General features: G+C 49.5%; 1 protein-coding gene and 2 long non-coding RNA genes across 3 annotated transcripts in view; 1 reads left to right on the forward strand and 2 right to left on the reverse strand.

Annotated features, from left to right (window-relative positions):
* Positions 1 to 20,962, reverse strand: part of LOC139751970 (uncharacterized) — a 96,147-nt gene that overhangs the window by 57,619 nt on the left and 17,566 nt on the right. The window lies entirely within an intron of this gene.
* The window catches only part of LOC139751964 (uncharacterized), a 71,249-nt gene that overhangs the window by 38,650 nt on the left and 11,637 nt on the right, over positions 1 to 20,962 (forward strand). The window contains exon 3 of the long non-coding RNA XR_011713454.1: positions 6,805 to 7,039. This is a non-coding gene — a long non-coding RNA (uncharacterized lncRNA). The remainder of the gene's footprint in view (positions 1 to 6,804; positions 7,040 to 20,962) is intronic.
* atk (artichoke) overlaps positions 1 to 20,962 on the reverse strand; it is a 37,405-nt gene that overhangs the window by 4,805 nt on the left and 11,638 nt on the right. The window contains exons 2-6 of the mRNA XM_071667706.1: positions 4,831 to 5,083; positions 4,542 to 4,677; positions 1,893 to 4,217; positions 1,351 to 1,504; positions 880 to 1,043 (exon numbers count right to left, since the gene is read on the reverse strand). Coding sequence (XP_071523807.1) covers positions 880 to 1,043; positions 1,351 to 1,504; positions 1,893 to 4,217; positions 4,542 to 4,677; positions 4,831 to 5,057 — 3,006 coding nt within the window. The 5' untranslated portion in view covers positions 5,058 to 5,083. The remainder of the gene's footprint in view (positions 1 to 879; positions 1,044 to 1,350; positions 1,505 to 1,892; positions 4,218 to 4,541; positions 4,678 to 4,830; positions 5,084 to 20,962) is intronic.

Here is a 20,962-nt window from a genome sequence, read left to right on the forward strand (position 1 = left end):
TAGCACACCCTCAGGTGAGGTGTGGTGAGGGTGTCACGCTGGGTGTGTGTGTGTGTGTGTGCCAACCTCTGTCACGCTCGTCACGCCAGCAGGAGTCACACGTAACACGTGTGACTCTACGTCATGGACGCTGACAATTCTGGATCATGGCAAACGTTCAGCATCCCAGCCATCGTTCACTGATGGCCTGGCCTTTGACCTGACCTGACCTGGCCTGGCTGTAATATACAATGGTCATTTCGACGCTGTTAAGGGTCGTATGGAGATTGTTAAGGGGCTAATTCTGTCAAACAACCCATTCTCTCTCTCTCTCTCTCTCTCTCTCTCTCTCTCTCTCTCTCTCTCTCTCTCTCTCTCTCTCTCTCTCTCTCTCTCTCTCTCTCATAACTGTAATGTCCGTATATTGGTTAGCAGGGCAACCGCACCCCATCATTCGGGTATAAGTACATTAACGTTTTCTATCATAATGTCAGTTTTCACATCAGTTGACCAGACCAGACGTGACCTGACCTCAGCCACCACACTGTCACACTACCGGTATGACGCTAGACACACACACACACACACACACACACGGATCTTATGCTTTGGTGGTGGAGGGTGAGGCAACATGGCCGCCAGGAAGCTTCCGGTTGTTTCACAAGGTCTGGCCACGTTGGATATGTGTTGATGGGAAGAAGATATTGAATGTAAATGGTATGTGTGACGGCGGGTCACGTCATAACAACATGTTGCTGTTACTGGTTGTGTGTGCGGCACGAGGAGGAACACATGATACACCTGTTACACTTGTCATGAACCTGTGGGTGAGCAGGTGTTTGCTGAGGGGTATACTGTAGGAGAGGTTACCTCTGGCCCTGGGGAGACCGGGGCACGTACCTCGGTGATGGGGAGCCCCTGGTACTGGGGTGGGGCGGCGCACACGGGCACCCCTCGCATGGACTCCCCCAGGATGGTGGTCCTAGGGCCCCGCCCTTCCGTCGGGTCCTCCAGCAGGTACTCCTGCAGCCACACCAGATCACAGTCACACTGGAACGGGTTACCTGGAAGCACACGTCACCTACGTGTTACTCACACGTCGCAGGGAAATATGGAAGGCAATAATTTCCTGGAAATGATACAGGAATAACAGTACTATATCTGAGGGGCTTCCATGACGCCATCATGGACGAACATTATCTCAGTGTTCGCCACTCATGACTTCTCATGACCCTTGACCTATTGTAAGTCAACATTACCTATGATCCCACTTAGTCAACATGACCCCTGACCTACAATACGGTCAGTGATCATGACCTCTGTATCCGGGTGAGCATGGGTCATGGTGACCGTGGTGAGCCTGGCACTGACCGCTCATGTCCAGGAGGGAGAGGCCGTTGATGGTGTTGCCGAGGGCGTGGAGGTGGAGGCGCCTCAGCTGATTGTTGTGGAGAGTGAGGACCCGCAGGGCGCGCTGCCTGGCAAACGATTCCTCCGACAGGTGACACAGGTCGTTGTCGTGCAGCTGCGGGCGAGGAATTGCATTACACAGACGCCATATGGAGGCGAGGAAGGCAGGACACACATGTGAGAAGGATGACGTTTGAAGATGAAGGAAAGAGAGGCAGGATGAACGGCTGGTGTGGAAGATGACGGCTATGTGGATATGGAGAGTTGTTAGAAGATGGATACTAGGCAAGGACAAGGGACAGGTACTGATGATGGAGACACGATGGTCGAGTATAGAAGACGGGTCGTGGCTGTGAACCTCCGCAAGTCATTGCGTATCTACAGAAAACGTGTTGAGTGTACCCGTACACAGACGGATATTGATGATAATAATAAAGACTAGAGACATAGTGTTAGAATGTAGTGATAGAGGCAGCTAGATCACTACTAACTCTAGAACGTACCATTAAGACTGTTAACCATTCCAGCCGACGAAAACTGGAATCCTTGACTTCCAGGATGTAATTCCAGCTGAGATCCAAGACGTCGAGGGACCGCAGCCTGGCCAGAGCGTCTCCTGGAATTTCCTGGAAGCCGTTGCGGCTGAGGTTGAGGAACTTCATGGAAGGCATACCCTGGAAGGCATGAGCGCCCATCTCCGTGATGACGTTGTCTTGAAGTTCTAAACTCCTGAGTGACCTGAGTTCTGAGAAGGCGAAATCCTTAACGTTGGAAATCTGGTTCCTGCTGAGCTTGAGTTCTTCCAGTGACCTCATTGACGTGAAGGAATCAGGATTCAGTTCCACAAGATGGTTGTCCTGTAGGTCGAGAATGATGAGGGAGTTCATGTTGTGGAACGTCCCGGACTCAAAGGTTTGCAGGCCGTTGTTTTGAAACCTGAGGACATTCAGGGATGGAACGTCCCTGAATGTGGTATTTTTCAACTCGCTGACGTAATTGTCACTTAAGAAAAGGCCCTGGAGTGATGATAGACCCGTGACTACCTCCCCTAACTCGGTCAGCGAGTTGTTGGTTAGGTCTAGGATTCTGAGGCGCTTGACATTGTCGAAGGTGTGGTGGCCGAGGTCTGCCACGTAGTTATGGCTTATGTTCAGCTTCTCCAACTGTTTCGTGGTGGAGAACATATCAGGATGGAGGTTCTGTATGTAATTAACACTGAGATCAAGATCCCTTAAAGTACACAAGTCTCGGAAGGCAGTTTGACCCAGAGCTTGAATATGGTTGTTGGAGAGGTCCAGGTGTTCCACCGTGTTCAGGCCCAGGAAGAAATCGTCGTGAAGTTGGTTGATGGCGTTTCGGTGAAGTTTGAGTATTTCCAGGGAAGTTAACTTACCCAGCGTCTCTGTGGGTATGTCCTGTATGAGGTTCGCCGAGAGGTCCAAGAATCGTAGCTTGGAGATATTTTGAAAAGTGGTTACGTCAATAGTCACAATTTGGTTATGAGTTAGATGCAGGTATTCAAGAGAAGTGAGGCCCCTGAAAAGTCTGCTGTCTAGCGTTAGGAGTTCGTTGAAGCTCATCTCCAGTTCATAGAGTTCGCTGAGGCTTGCAAAGACGTCCCCAGGAAGTTTCGCTATACTGTTGAAGGATATGTTGAGGTTCTTCATGTGTATGGCGTCTGTGAAGGCGTTCTGTGCCACCTCAGTGATGACGTTGAAACTAAGGTCCAAGCTAGTCACCTGCGGCACCCCTTCCAGGAGCCGAGCGTCCACCTTCTTCATATCGTTGTAAGACAGATCCAGAACTCGTAGCTCTGGAAGGTCCCATATCTTTCCATCAAAGTCACTCTGAATGAAATTATTGCTTAGATACAGTTCCCTTAGGCTTGGAAGTTCTCTGAATGAATCCGAATGTAGAATCTCTATCTCATTGTGGTCTAGTTTCAGGGCTTCTAACTTATCATGCCCGTGAAAGATTCTTGTGTTTTCGATCTGTAGATGATTTTCACTCACGTCCAGACTCCTGAGGTTTGGAAGAGCCCTTGCGATGTATCGCATCTCGGCCATAAACGTCAGGTTATTTCTGGCGATGTTAAGGTGTTCGATGTTGGTCGACTCCGTGAATATGTCGGCGTGAAACTCGTCCAGAAGGTTGCCGCTCAGGTTGATCCTCCGCAGGGAAGGCAGCCTGAAGAAGGCACCGTGCTCTATCTTGGAGATTTGGTTGTCCCTCACGTTAATCACTTGCACTGTCGGCATATCCACGAACGTTCCCTTGGGGAACTCTGTAATCAGGTTCCTGCTGAGGTCGAGAATTTTCAGTCCCTTCAGTTCCCTGGTGGCAAGAATGGCCATGGCGGCGCCCGAGAGCCGGTTGCCTGCCAGGGACAGGTGCTCGACCGTGTTGAGGGTCCGGAAAGCTCGAGGATGAATCCAGTCGATGACGTTGTTGGAGAAATTCACCTCCTTCAGGTAAACCAGACCTTCCAGGGCGTTACCATCGATCTTCTTCAGGTGGCTGTTGGCGATGTGGACCTTCTTCATGTTGGGCATGAAGCGAAAGGCTGCCGAGGGAATGCTGGCCACCTTGGACACGTCTATCTTCAAGAACTCCAGCTTGGAGAGGGAGTACAGTCTGGGGATCTCGGAGATGTCCGTGTTTTCGATCACGCAGGTTCTGAGGTTGGCCAGGTTGTCCAGGGTGTCAAAAGGGAGGTCGGAGAGCCAGGGTTCCGAGATGTAGAGGTGTTCTAACGTCGACTCTAACCCTGCAAACGCATTACGGGTGATGCTGACCATCTCGTTGTTGGTGAGGAACAGTTTGTTGATCTGGAACACGACAAGCAACCGAGTCACTCACATGAAATGTTATGTTTGCCTTCACAACATCCAGACTCGCACAGTCGCCACTACAAGAGTTGAACAGCCCAGTGAAATGAGCTGCAGCACTCAGAAATCTTTAATAGCCAACGGGAAGAAAGAAAAGCTTAAAATCATACTGGAGAGAAGGTACAAATTCTTAAAGAGAACCTAGCATGTGTATACCACAAAGTAGACAACTCGGAAATATCTACAAATCCTGTAAGATCCTAAACAGTGGACATCCTACAGCTGGAATGGTGGGTGGAGACCCTGGAGGAGGGTGGTCACTACCTGTATGGAGCCGAAGATCCTGCCGGGCAAGACGGGGATGCGGTTGCCCACCAGATGGAGTTCCTCCACCCTCAGTACCCGCTTCATCAGCGCCTCCATGGAAGACATCACCACCTCCAGCTCGCTGTTCTCGCACCTACGGAGGGTGAGCGAGGGTGTCAGGTCCGGAGCACGCAGAGGGGTCAGGTGTTGGCAGTGAGGGCTCCTTAATTTTAAGTGGAGATTGATATAATGTGATATATGTAATAAAGGAATTTTGATCTGAGGGAAGACTGGTGTTAGCACGTACATGATGTGGAGGCCATTGCCACGCAGAAGACAAGCGCAGGGTAGGAGATCAGTCTCTGGAGGACACATGGCCGTCCTCTGCCTCTGGCCAGGTCTCCTGGCAGGGGCGAGGCCCGTGGCTTCCCCCGCCAGCGTCGACAACACCAGGAACACCGGCAGGAGCGACACCCAGGCAGCAGTCGCGTCCACCGTCGGCCGCCAGCCCAGCGATACACACGACGCCATCATCACCTCCGCTCACACTCCCGCCGAAGCTGCGGACGAAGACGACTAGGTCGATGGTTCTTCTGCCGTTTACAGACTAATACTATGTTAAATGAAGGAAAACAGAGACAGGACAAAAGTAATTCCTTGGTTGTGGTAAATGGTTAACGAGAGGATAACAAGCACGACCTGCCAGATGGTTCACGCCAGGTTGACCTAAAACATTTATTTATCCAACTTTACCCAAGATCAGTTCATATTTTTCCTGTACTATTAGCGTGATGTAGTGTTTGTGTGTGTGTGGGAAACGTGCGGGCGTGGGGCCGGCATAACGAGCCGGGTTCCCACACTAGCTGAGTGGACTCCCACAGTGGCACTCTGCTGGTCTTGTAGATGTCTCTGGCACTGGGGAGGACCCGTGACAGTGGCCACCTCAGTTCTCAGCCGTAAGTCAACTTTCTGCTGCTCCCAGCGTTAGCAGATGTGTGTCTCCACAGTGGCACACCTCCACACACACACACACACACACACACACACACACACACACACACATCTTTGGGAAAACTTTCCGATGCTTCTCACGAAACTCATCTTCCGTCAGTCATCCATTGTACCACACCAAAGTTCATGTTCATGATGATATTTGAAGATGTTTGTGTAAGAATCAGAGTCGCACGTATATATCACATGAACTACACAGACGAACACCTTACATCATGCACACCGTACACAACACGAATTGTTGAACACTTGAACATCTTAACACATGTACGTAGTAATCCTTCGTATTTCTGCCATGTTAATGTATCACACATGAATATTTTTATGACCGACTGTTGTCGTTATTAACTTGTTTCAGATCCACCGTCCATTATCCTACAAATGTTCACGCATTGAATGTTAACAAGATTATACAAGTTAGCCCTCACCGTTTTCTATGATGTCCTACCAGCCCCGACCCCAACATTCGGCCGGTACGGTCAGTACACACACACACACACACACACACACACACACACACACACACGTCACATTTCTACGGTGTGATTGGTTTTAGTAAAAGGGGGAACTGATGGACCGGATAGTGAGGGTGTACGTGTGTATAGGAATTACCAACATGAGTCAGTTTCACGCGTCGAACATTACACAAGTGTGGGTGGCCGTGTTCCACCATGACATCAACTCATGATCACACCCCCCGGTACAGTCCACCACCATATATATATTACGGTTGACGTGCGCACGCGTTATGAAAACGTTTAATCTGTTGCTCACAAGCCGCCAAGTGGAAACTATAACACGTCCAGAACGCGTGGTGGTGAAGCGTTCATGCAAACACGACATATGTGTAATAAAAGTCAGAGTTACCAGTAACTGTGGATCATCTGAAACAACTTATAATTGTGATGGTCGAAAGTAGGAGGGAAAACTCTTCGTGACAGAAAGGTGGTAATGGTGGAAAGCAATACACAGTCGCCATCTTATACATTCCAACTTCGCGCTCTTCCCATTTTCTATAATGTGAGAGTAATTCCGTACCGGAGGCCGGGGTAGAGCAAGGGAAGTACCCTGATGACACTATTATTATTCTCGTTCGTTTGTTTTAGTATTGCTTTGGATGGGTTGTTTTATGGATGACGTAGTCAGTTTACTGGGCTTCGTAACTACTGTGAATCACCTCCGTGGATAATGGCCATCACTTCTTGTGCCTGTGGCGATGGTCATGTGTTAGCGAAGAATGATTACATAGCAGATTTTCCTGAACTTTCAGAGTGAGAGGCGCCGTCGTGAGCCATACGACCGTAAAGTTGAAGTTCCGTCTGTACGTCAAGTGTGACACTCACAGGTGTGGGGAGAAGCCACTAGTGACGTCACGAGGTCACGGTTGTATGATTCGCAGGTGTAAAGCACCCAACTAGCGGTGACGTCACGTAGGTCCTGGATGTGACATCAGTGGGTAGCAAGTTGCCCGTCATCCCCCCCCACCAGCCTCCATAACGGGCCAGGTAAGGCGCATAACAACACGTCTCCCTCAGGTAGTTGGACAATAAGTGGAGGTAAATAAAGAAATTAAGATCGGGAGAATCGTTGACTCCATGTTGATATTATGCATGTTGCCGGGGTTGGGGTAGAGCAGTGGTGTGTTGAAGATCAGAAAAAGTCTGTAGCTTGGATGGGAGGAAGTTGACCAGCACGATCGTGGATGGCGCTAATATCTGCTGTATATCTTGCATGTATACCTTACATCTTGTATGTATACCATACATATTGCATGTATACCATACATATTGCATGTATACCATACATCTTGTATGTATACCATTATGATTGTTTTCTGAAGTGACACTTCCTGTGTTGCCTGACTCATGTTTTGAGCACCGTGTGTACAAAGGACGTAGTGAGGGTGACACAGCGTGGAAGGTTGGCTTGTTTCATGGGTCTGGTTAATTAAAGGTTACCTGAAGTGGAGCAAGGTTTTATATTGTCATGTTAGAACATTTGTGACTGGCTGGCTCGTGTTGTTACGTGGAGGTAAAGTTTGATGAAGTCTTCACGTTAAGGGACTGTCTTCACCTAACATGTGTATGTAAACACTTTTATTGTCTTTATTCAGACGCAGTTGTAAATAGATGATTGGTCACGTGATTGTCTTAGTCTGGCTAAACGACTGCTTGTTAGAACATTGTGTGTGTGTGTGTGTGTGTGTGTTGGGCCACGTAGGAGCAGATGTACGAAAACAATTCAGCTTCTTTTTATCTAAGTAAGCAGAATTATTAGTAGCAGATGAGACTGGTTAGAAAAGCTTATCGTAAGTCAGGTTTCGTAAGTTATGGTCCAGGTTAGCTTAGTTAACATATGTAATAACAAGCTAGGTTATTATTAACATAAGGGATAACCCAAGTTAACTACATAACTGAGGTATTACCTAGCCTGATTAAGCTTAATCTTTTATATCATTCACTTAGTGATCACCCAGCTTAGTGTAGCTTAACGTACGATAGCCAGCTTAGCGTAGCTTGACCTGTGATATGATTTGGGAAGCTTACCATAACCTGAGTGTGCTCAGATGGTATGTATGGGAGCCAACAAGATCTTGTACTGAGTCACGCTAATACATGATGAGTCAGTGGTGAGTCACGCTAATACATGATGAGTTTGTGGTGAGTCACACTAATACATGATGAGTTTGTGGTGAGTCACACTAATACATGATGAGTTTGTGGTGAGTCACACTAATACATGATGAGTTTGTGGTGAGTCACACTAATACATGATGAGTTTGTGGTGAGTCACACTAATACATAATGAGTCAGTGGTGAGTCACACTAATACATGATGAGTTTGTGGTGAGTAAGAAGTGAAAGTTATGGTTCACATGGATGATATAATAGCTGCCCGACCCACCGATACACACACTGCTTTCACGGCTTTCTAAAATTTTCTCTTTTATTCTTGGTATGGCAACCGTAACGTGTGACGCAAGAAGTATGGCCAGTGTCGCGTCACATTACTTGTGACGCAGAGTAACGGATTTTCAGATGGTAATGGAAACGTTCGCTGATATGTGGCTGGGAGCGTCTGACTTTCTAACATCTCGGTTATTGTATAAATATGATGTAAGGAAGAACAAGATGGATTGGGAAACATTAGGTGTTATATTTTCCTTCGTGATACATGTTGGCTTCAGGTGGTATTGTGTATCATGAAAGTGTGTGCTCTCGCTGAAGTAGGAGAGATGATGGCCAGTGGGTCAGGTCACAATGTTGACCGCATCCTTAGCGCATGCTCAGTACAGTCTGCAACAGACGTGATGACCGGAAGTGTTGATGACGACCCGCGAAGTGACTATATTGACTTTCTCGTGTTTTCGTATCATGAATTACGTCAGGAAATGTCGTATGTCTGGACGCAGTTGCCTGACGGAGGAACAAAGACGTACATTTACCAGAACACGAAGTGATGTATTACAGATAATGTTGACAACTGAAGGTGTTTATGTGTTTGTGATAATGTTGACAACTGAAGATGTTTATGTGTTTGTAATAATGTTGACAACTGACGGTGTATAAGAATGTTTGGTTGTTGTTAAAACTTAACTGCCTGACGGCCTTAATGACTCTGGGCGTCGTTAGGCCTAGAGCCCAAACAACCCAACATTTCACTGCTGGTTGGCTCAGCTGAGGCTGTTAGAGGCAGGAGCAGCCAAGCGTGATGACTGGATTTCCCGACTCCCTCAGTGCCCGAGGACACACACACACACACACACACACACACACACACACCTCTGCTCAGAATACAACACTTTAAAACGTTCTTGTGAACGACTGAATTGTTGAAGCGTTTATCCTAAGCTGAATGTCACAGAAGGTGGAGAGGAGGAGGGGAGGTGTAAGATCACTGGAATGTATAACCCTCGTCAAACTGTGTTGGATGTGTTGTAGTAATACTGGCCTCATAGCCCTACTGGGAAAATGGGAACTGAAGAAAAAATGAGATTGTTACAAGGTTCGTTGTCGTGTATATCTAACATTCGTCCATCACGTCAAATATGATCACCAAAATATAAACCAATCAAGAAATACAGACTAATAGAGGAATCGACAGATGGACGGAGAACACGATGAACTACTAACATATTGACACACAGACAGACGGACGCCTCGTGGTTGAGTACTTACTACCTTGGCAGTGAACGGTATAAAATGACCCGTTATCTCCAGACAATATTGTCTAAGCGTCTGGGAGAATAACGTGTGTCATTACTGAAGTGTGTATCACCATTTCACAATACAGTTCTCAGAAGTGTTCCCTCTCATTACTTACAACAATGTAAGAGAATAGGAAACATGTGGGTCACACGCACTTCAGGTAATATAAAGAAAATAATAATAATAATAACAATTATGATTTATTATTATTAGTAGTAGTAGTAGTACAAGACTAACGAGGACATTTGTAATGATATACTGTATTATACTATGTGTTGTGTACTATGTGTTGTGTACTATGTGTTGTGTACTATGTGTTGTGTACTATGTGTTGTGTACAATGTGTTGTGTACTATGTGTTGTGTACTATGTGTTGTGTGCTATGTGTTGTGTACTATGTGTTGTGTACTATGTGTTGTGTACTATGTGTTTTGTACTATGTGTTGTATGTGTGTACGTGTGATTATTGTATATGTCATGGGAGATGAATTTTACTCTCGTGTGTACACGTGCGTGTGTGTACGTGTATGTGTTGTGTGTGTTCGTGCATGTATACGTGTACGCTGAGGTAGGTATTATGACCTTTTCTGTCTACTTGTGTTGTACAGAGAGAGTGTGTTACACCCGTGTAGCCTCGTGTCTTAAACACATTCTCAAGTCTATTGGTAGCTAGGAACTTACAGCAGTTTCCACTGCTCTGCTCATGGTAAGGTATGGTGTGGCACAGAAGCTGGAGGGGATGTGTGCCACAGAAGGAAGATAGACGGTAGTGTGGCGCAGCTGGAGGGATACGTGTGCCACAGAAGGAAGATTCACAGTAGTGTGGCCCAGCTGGAGGGATACGTGTGTCACAGAAGGAAGATAGACAGTAGTGTGGCGCAGCTGGAGGGATACGTGTGCCACAGAAGGAAGATAGACAGTAGTGTGGCCCAGCTGGAGGGATACGTGTGCCACAGAAGGAAGATAGACAGTAGTGTGGCCCAGCTGGAGGGGCATGTGTGCCACAGAAGGAAGATAGACAGTAGTGTGGCGCAGCTGGAGGGATACGTGTGCCACAGAAGCTGGAGGGATGACCACAACAACAACATGTGATAGCTATGATGGAAGGCTGAGCGGGAATGGGATTTGCCGCCCCAGTGCACACGGATCGGCCGGAACGTGTGTGAAAGGCGGGCACCACACCCACGTTTTCACTGGTCTTATATTAATGTTTCTCTATTTCTTAAGACACTTTATTTTCAGTTCATATTTCAAATATTACACACACGAGAATGACAACCTGACCACACCTCGCCTGTCCGCCATACTTTACGTTGATGTGGTGTCAGGACACAGCACGGTGGTGTGGTGTCAGGGCACAGCACGTTGATGTGGTGTCAGGACACAGCACGGTGATGTGGTGTCAGGACACAGCACGGTGGTGTGGTGTCAGGGCACAGCACGTTGATGTGGTGTCAGGACACAGCACGGTGGTGTGGTGTCAGGGCACAGCACGTTGATGTGGTGTCAGGACACAGCACGGTGGTGTGGTGTCAGGACACAGCACGGTGGTGTGGTGTCAGGGCACAGCACGTTGATGTGGTGTCAGGACACAGCACGGTGATGTGGTGTCAGGACACAGCACGGTGGTGTGGTGTCAGGACACAGCACGGTGGTGTGAGGACTATGTCATACAGACTTAGTGTACCGTGGGTCCAGCGAGAACTTGATTGTTGTGTTGTGTGAAGGTGGACGACACGTGTTGTGTTGTGGTGTTGTGTTGTGTGAAGGTGGACGACACGTGTTGTGTTGTGTTGTGTGAAGGTGGACGACACGTGTTGTGTTGTGTTGTGTGAAGGTGGACGACACGTGTTGTGTTGTGGTGTTGTGTTGTGTGAAGGTGGACGACACGTGTTGTGTTGTGTGAAGGTGGACGACACGTGTTGTGTTGTGGTGTTGTGTTGTGTGAAGGTGGACGACACGTGTTGTGTTGTGGTGTTGTGTTGTGTGAAGGTGGACGACACGTGTTGTGTTGTGGTGTTGTGTTGTGTGAAGGTGGACGACACGTGTTGTGTTGTGGTATTGTGTTGTGTGAAGGTGGACGACACGTGTTGTGTTGTGGTGTTGTGTTGTGTGAAGGTGGACGACACGTGTTGTGTTGTGGTGTTGTGTTGTGTGAAGGTGGACGACACGTGTTGTGTTGTGGTGTTGTGTTGTGTGAAGGTGGACGACACGTGTTGTGTTGTGGTGTTGTGTTGTGTGAAGGTGGACGACAAGTGATGAAGGACGAGCCTGGACGTGGTTGAGAACACTCCAGGCTGGACCTACCCCCCATAACAACCCCACCCACCCCAGCACAATATGATTCGAACCTGTGTAGAAATGTGGTCATTGTGGGCGGTGATGAGACAGCACATATTATGTGGCTCACCTGATGAAAAGACTTACCACTGTGGTGGTGCAGGATACCACTGTGGTGGTGCAGGATACCACTGTGGTGGTGCAGGATACCACTGTGGTGGTGCACCATACCACTGTGGTGGTGCAGGATACCACTGTGGTGGTGCAGCATACCACTGTGGTGGTGCAGGATACCACTGTGGTGGTGCAGGATACCACTGTGGTGGTGCAGGATACCACTGTGGTGGTGCAGGATACCACTGTGGTGGTGCAGGATACCACTGTGGTGGTGCAGGATACCACTGTGGTGGTGCAGCATACCACTGTGGTGGTGCAGGATACCACTGTGGTGGTGCAGCATACCACTGTGGTGGTGCAGCATACCACTGTGGTGGTGCAGGATACCACTGTGGTGGTGCAGGATACCACTGTGGTGGTGCAGGATACCACTGTGGTGGTGCACCATACCACTGTGGTGGTGCAGGATACCACTGTGGTGGTGCAGGATACCACTGTGGTGGTGCAGCATACCACTGTGGTGGTGCAGCATACCACTGTGGTGGTGCAGGATACCACTGTGGTGGTGCAGCATACCACTGTGGTGGTGCAGGATACCACTGTGGTGGTGCACCATACCACTGTGGTGGTGCAGCATACCACTGTGGTGGTGCAGCATACCACTGTGGTGGTGCAGCATACCACTGTGGTGGTGCACCATACCACTGTGGTGGTGCAGCATACCACTGTGGTGGTGCAGCATACCACTGTGGTGGTGCAGCATACCACTGTGGTGGTGCACCATACCACTGTGGTGGTGCAGCATACCACTGTGGTGGTGCAGCATACCACTGTGGTGGTGCAGCATACCACTGTGGTGGTGCAGCATACCACTGTGGTGGTGCAGCATACCACTGTGGTGGAGCATTAATGAATGCAGATCTTTACATTGTGATTGGATGAGAAGGTCAGCAGTGTTACGAAGGTTGACGGTAACCAGCGTCGTGATTGGACGACAGCACGAGTACCAGGTGCTGATTGGCTGAGGATTCGAGCTCTTGGAAACCCATTGGCTGATAATTCTTGGCTTATTGACGATGATTGGTCGAATCTCGTTCACTGTAGCCAGGTAAAACACTTTCTGTAACCAAGATAACGTCGGGTACAACCAGGTCCTGATTACGATCGTCACAACGGGCGAAAACCTTCGTAGGTTTCGGGAGAAAACGACCTTGCGGGAGTAGCTGTATGTACGCCACACGTGTCCTGGGTATATTAATGAGACGCCATTTTTCCGTGATGTGACCAGCTGGTGCAGAGCGAAGGTTGAACAATGTGAATCACACGTGAATGTTTCATGAGTTCATCATTTGTGCTGAGATAAGAATGAGTCTCATGAATCGCTCTCATATTACTCATTCCAGAGTCACGCTGGACGACCGTTTGGCTCTCTCTCTCTCTCTCTCTCTCTCTCTCTCTCTCTCTCTCTCTCTCTCTCTCTCTCTCTCTCTCTCTCTCTCTCTCTCACTTCACCATCACCACAGACGCCTCGTCATCCATCCTCCATAACAGCATAATTAAAGTCGACAAAAGACGTTCCACATCACCTTATAATTGCTTCAGTCAGCGCTAGGAAAAGAAGGCAACACGACATCCGTTTTCTTTCATGGGATCGCACCACGTGGCCTAGTTGCTCCGCCATCTTGAACATATCCTGGGGTCACGTGTTGTGACGTACCATTAAAAAGGGGGGTGGGGAGGGGGGGGTGTTGCAATTCCTGCGCTCTTCTTTCTCAAACCTTTTAAGAACGTGTGATTAACGCGTGACGTCACCACCGACCATTAGCACAGAAGGAAGGGTCGTGGAATGGAAAGCCGTGGGGGGGAGGGGGGGGGGGGAGGTAGTGAAAGTCCGCCATTTTCCCGTGTGTTTTCCCGCCAATATTTTCTTGCTCGGTGTTGCTCTTGTGTTGATCAGACGACACGACTTTCACTTGATGGCCAGCGTCCTGACTCCTGCGCGACCCTGGCTTCGGCCCACTGAAGTCGACCTCGTTCGTGTTATACTTTCATGTCCTTTGTGGGTTGTGAGGCAGACGGTGTTGTCATCCTAACACAGGGAGTATACCACCTCTGGGAGGACATACCTCGTTAGAAATATGATATTATTGTGTAGAGTGAAGTGTAGGTAGGCGGGTGGCCGGGCCTGCGAACGTCATCGGAGTTCGTGTAATTGTGTTGTTGTTTCATTAGTTTGTGAAGGTTGGCCAGCGTCATGGTGGCTGGGGGTCACTCAGGCTGCCTCTATTGTTCCAGTTATCATCATCATCATCATCACTATTATCATTCTGGCTGGATTGTCTGTGTGTCTTACTAATATGTATTACCTGGACCTACATGTACGTACGTAGTGCCTCATGTGGACGTACATGTACGTAATTGCCCACGTGAGTTGAGATGTGCACATTGAAGGACAGAAATGACCAGACCCTCCCAGTGATGTGTTGTATATATATTACCATAATAAACTTACCATCATACGTCATGCATGATTATTCATCATCCACTGCCGTATGATAACTATTGATCATCCACTGCCGTATGATAACTATTGATCATCCACTGCCGTATGATAACTATTGATCATCCACTGCCGTATGATAACTATTGATCATCCACTGCCGTATGATAACTATTGATCATCATCATCATCATCATCACAGGACACAAAGTGCCGTGTTATCATCTTGGGATGAGCTAAAGATTACCTTCCACATCCTGGTACGACCCTGAGGGAGATGTGATCACTGTAGGTGGTTGTGTCTCTGTTATCATCTTAGTGTTGTAGCCAGGTTGTGGCTGTGTGGTGTATGACGGCGTCATGTTGTGCGTGCATGGTAGGGTGATGATGACGGGGGTATGACGGCGTCATGTTGTACGTGCATGGTAGGGTGATGATGGTGGTGTATGACGGCGTCATGTTGTGCGTGCATGGTAGGGTGATGATGACGGGGGTATGACGGCGTCATGTTGTACGTGCATGGTAGGGTGATGATGGTGGTGTATGACGGCGTCATGTTGTACGTGCATGGTAGGGTGATGATGACGGGGGTATGACGGCGTCATGTTGTACGTGCATGGTAGGGTGATGATGGTGGGTGTATGACGGCGTCATGTTGTGCGTGCATGGTAGGGTGATGATGACGGGGGTATGACGGCGTCATGTTGTACGTGCATGGTAGGGTGATGATGGTGGTGTATGACGGCGTCATGTTGTGCGTGCATGGTAGGGTGATGATGACGGGGGTATGACGGCGTCATGTTGTACGTGCATGGTAGGGTGATGATGGTGGTGTATGGCGGCGTCATGTTGTACGTGCATGGTAGGGTGATGATGACGGGGGTATGACGGCGTCATGTTGTACGTGCATGGTAGGGTGATGATGACGGAGGTATGACGGCGTCATGTTGTACGTGCATGGTAGGGTGATGATGACGGGGGTATGACGGCGTCATGTTGTACGTGCATGGTAGGGTGATGATGACGGGGGTATGACGGCGTCATGTTGTGCGTGCATGGTAGGGTGATGATGACGGGTGTATGATGCCTCCTGTGTCCCTGTGTTTGGTCAGTATAATGTGTCGTTGATGACCTCATTGTTGAACGTCACGTAGTTTGAGGTCACGTGTGTTATGTATCGGGTCACACCTGTGGCAGGTATTGTCCTCATGAGGCCACGACCAAACTACTTCTAACCAGCAGTTGGCGCGGGAGAGAACAGGTCTCGGAAATATGACGTAGCGACCCTTGGGTACGGTGACCTGGCTATTGACCTGACTCATAAGGGTGTCAACTCTAAGGTCAGGTCATCATACCCGGTGGGTCGTAGCGTCGTTGTGAGGGAGTGATCAGATAATGGTCGACGGCGGTGGTGAACGTGTTTGATAACTAGAATAACTTAACACCTCGTCATGATCACATCAACTGTGATCTTCTGTACTCATACATAATACCTATATGAACGACTCTACTATATATATATATATATATATATATATATATATATATATATATATATATATATATATATAGTCATTATAAGCCTAGCTATCGTCAGAGTAGATATATATAGTTTAAAATATGCATAAGAATTGGATTTGTAGAATCGTATTCGTACTTGGTGGGAGTCACCGTGAGTGCGCGTGCGCGGAGGGCGCGTGCGGGGCGCGCCAACAGGCGTCACCGCCACGTGCCAGACGACGCCCACCACTACGGCCGCATCCCCAGGCCTGCCCGACGCGCCATCTTGACGCTCACTGTCTTGAGGAATAGGGGCCATATTCGTGAGGTCCCCGGGCGGTGGGTTGTGGATGTCATCCCCGAGGGTGGGTGGCCCAGTCGACGTAGACCTCACTGCTGGGGTTAACCAACTTCCTGCATCACCCTGACAACACCTGACAACTCCTGACAACACCCGACACTACTTGACAACACCTGACAACTCTTGACACCTCTTGACAACATCTGACAAGTCCTGACAACGACTGATCTTGTCCACACGCAACAGTTCTTAACAAAAGGACTGACAACACTCGACAGAGTCTGACAACAGGTGAAGGCATGAGACGAGAGGCTTATTACTGAATTTACAACAATTTACAACATGTATGGACTGCTCTCCCATAGTCCAGTCCCTGACAACACTTTACATCTGCCAACGCAAGGAAGCATGAGTCAGAAGCTGGTGCTGACAACATCTGACAACAGTATACAGGTTTTGCTATGTATTGTTCATATAATAATGTTAATGCTAACACTTGAGTAATGTTAACACTTGAGTAAAGATGATGTTAACACTTGAGTAAGGTTGTGCATAACTGGACAGTATTATGAAACATTTGACCGTTTGTGATAACTGGTTGTAACACCAGGTGTGTTGTTACCTGTTAACATGGTTAACAACTAACATTATATGACGTGTGACATTATCTGACACCTGACAACACTATTTGACACCTGACAACACTGACACCTGACGAGTGTCAGGTGTCAGTACGATAACAACCCCTTTGAAGACGGTGACTAGAACTGGTCATTGTACATAAGGGTTAAACTCTCGTAGTCAAGGTGTGAGGAGGGAGCGTTCCGGCCCCAGCGGTGTAGACAGAGGCTGGTTACCGCTGTCTTCTGCTCTGGTCCAGCTCCTGGTGGCGTAACTCCACGTTCCACACCGGCTTGTCCGTCCCTTCCTATGTTTCGCCATTCTGTCTTACTGTCTACATTTGTACTTCCTGTCTGTAGGGTAAGACGAGGTGGCTTCCTGTCTGGGGTGTTGTTTGAGGTGGGATTACTAAAGTTGTTGGCCTAAACTAGACTCCATTTTACCTCATGTGTACAGTTCCTCCTGACATTCCCTATTGCTACGTGGAGACATTGTTATCATCATCCGCTATGTTCCTGATATCCAGTGTAGTTCCCTACGTCCACACATCATCATCACTACATCCACACTTATCATCATCACTACATCCACACTTATCATCATCACTACATCCACACATATCATCATCACTACATCCACACTTATCATCATCACTACATCCACACATATCATCATCACTACATCCACACTTATCATCACTACATCCACACTTATCATTACATCCACACTTATCATTACTACTGTTCCTATATTGGCTACTGTTCTCCACATTCAGTAATGTTCTCCACATTCAGTAATGTTCTCCACGTTCAGTAATGTTCTCCACATCCACATTTGTCCTCTACATGCATTATGCGCTCAACATGAGCAACCAGTCACCAACATTCCCCCATTTTCCCTAAGTACCTCTTTTCTGCCTCAATATTTCTCGTTATCTCCGTCCCGCCTTCTTGATTTCCATCTCTCTACCTGGTTCCCTCCCTCCTTCCCTCCTACCTGGTTCCCTCCTGAGGTAAGGGAGCTGCGAAAGTCACGTGACCGGAGAAATGGCGCCAACGCCCGGAAGTTAATTGGGCGCCAGTGTGAGCTGCCGCGACAAAATGTCTGTGTTGTGGATAGTGTGCTGGCTTTCACAACTGCTGAGATTGATCTGTTTATTATCATGTTGTAGCGGGCGTGATTGTGGTGGTTGTGTATGGCTCTGTGTGTTGGTCGGTAAACAGTCTGGTAAATAATATAAGAGCCAGTCTGAGTTATGATAAAGTTCTTTATATATTACTATTATTATTATTAAAGGTTTTCACTACTTGGTGGGTCATATTGGCTTCACTTTTTGCGTTGATGTTCGCAGACTGCCATGACGTGCACAACTTTTCTCTCATTTAGAAATGTTGAAAGAAATTAATGTTCGGTTAAGTTACCGAGGAACACTTGGTGTTCTGACGTGTTGTTATGATCAGTGTGAGTGATCACATGAGTATGAAATACACTTGTAATGTAACGCCTCAGTCTTATTATGTTTATAATCTTTCAAAGACAATTTCTCAGTTGAATAACATAATCCGCCATGTTTGTTTATATGTGGAGGACAAATGGCAGTTTCTAACTTGGATGTTATAACCTCAGGATATTCCCCGGGTCTGCGCTACATTCAGTAGCAGGGACTGTTTCCCAAGCCAACATTCCTCTGACGAGAGTGTAGTGTCGTCATCTGGCCATGATGACGATGCCTCGGTAAAGCAACTTTTTGTTCTCTGTGTAACGCCCAGAAGGCGGAGTACGGTAACACCAGTGCCACAGAGAAGTGGACAGTTAGACGTTATGTAGAACATGATAATGGCATCTTATGTGGTGTTAGGAAGAACATTACATGATGCAGGAGGAAGTCGAGTACGTGTGTGTGTCACAAGGAAACACTTGCTCACGTGGAGACATTGGTGCTAAGCAGCACACATACGCCCTGCCGGTACGCGCTTGCGTAGCGCACACTGGGAAGAGAGAAGAGTCGGTAGCACAGATACACTTGAGACTTCCAATGTTTCGAAGCCACGACGAAGAATAGTCTGTGTTGAATCTTGTAAAGACAAACGGGTTGCAGAGCATGTTGATTTTCAGTTATAGCCCCAGACGGATAGAGGTAATAAATACGTGTTGGTGATGATTGTAGCCTCAGTATTGACCCAATGTTGTTATTTTGTCACAACCGGCCAGCTGATGTGTTGTGTTCATGGTAGTTGTTTACGTGTTGAATTATATTCCTGACAGTTGTAAAGTTGTACACCGCTAGTACAACATCGAGGTCATCATACAGACTTCGTACATTGATGTGTACAACTCCAGGTTAATGTACTACACATTCAGACTTACATATATTTGCATAACATTATCAGTCGTAAGTTGCATGACAGTTTCTCGCCAACAGGATATCCACATATCCGTTATCTCGCACCTCCTGAATGTCTCTAACCCCCCACGCCCAACCCCACACCTAACCCCACGCTCCACCCCACACCCAACCCCACGCCCCACCCCACACCCAACCCCACGCCCCACCCCACGCCCCACCCCACACCCCACCCCACACCCAACCCCACACCCAACCCCACACCCCACCCCACGCCCCACGCCACACCCAACCCCACACCCAACCCCACGCCCCACCCCACACCCCACCCCACGCCCCACCCCACACCCAACCCCACACCCAACCCCACACCCCACGCCACGCCCCACCCCACACCCAACCCCACACCCAACCCCACACCCAACCCCACGCCCCACCCCACACCCAACCCCACGCCCCACCCCACGCCCCACCCCACACCCCACCCCACACCCAACCCCACACCCAACCCCACACCCAACCCCACACCCCACCCCACGCCCCACGCCACACCCAACCCCACACCCAACCCCACACCCAACCCCACGCCCCACCCCACACCCAACCCCACGCCCCACCCCACGCCCCACCCCACACCCCACCCCACACCCAACCCCACACCCAACCCCACACCCCACCCCACGCCCCACGCCACACCCAACCCCACACCCAACCCCACACCCCACCCCACGCCCCCACCCCACACCCAACCCCACACCCAACCCCACACCCCACGCCACGCCCCACCCCACACCCCACCCCACGCCCCACCCCACACCCAACCCCACACCCAACCCCACACCCCACGCCACGCCCCACCCCACACCCAACCCCCACACCCCACCCCACGCCCCACCCCACACCCAACCCCACACCCAACCCCACACCCCACGCCACGCCCCACCCCACACCCAACCCCACACCCAACCCCACGCCCCACCCCACACCCAACCCCACACCCAACCCCACACCCCACGCCACGCCCCACCCCACACCCAACCCCACACCCAACCCCACACCCAACCCCACACCCAACCCCACGCCCCACCCCACAACCCACCCCACACCCAACCCCACACCCAACCCCACACCCCACGCCACGCCCCACCCCACACCCAACCCCACACCCAACCCCCACGCCCCACCCCACACCCAACCCCACACCCAACCCCACACCCCACGCCACGCCCCACCCCACACCCAACCCCACACCCAACCCCACACCCCACGCCACGCCCCACCCCACACCCAACCCCACACCCAACCCCACGCCCCACCCCACACCCAACCCCACACCCAACCCCACACCCCACGCCACGCCCCACCCCACACCCAACCCCACACCCAACCCCACACCCAACCCCACACCCAACCCCACGCCCCACCCCACACCCAACCCCACACCCAACCCCACACCCAACCCCACACCCCACGCCACGCCACGCCCACCCCACACCCAACCCCACACCCAACCCCACGCCCCACCCCACACCCAACCCCACACCCCACGCCACGCCC

Source organism: Panulirus ornatus, chromosome 12 (assembly GCF_036320965.1).
Source record: "Panulirus ornatus isolate Po-2019 chromosome 12, ASM3632096v1, whole genome shotgun sequence".
In the NCBI taxonomy this organism is placed as follows: domain Eukaryota; kingdom Metazoa; phylum Arthropoda; class Malacostraca; order Decapoda; family Palinuridae; genus Panulirus; species Panulirus ornatus.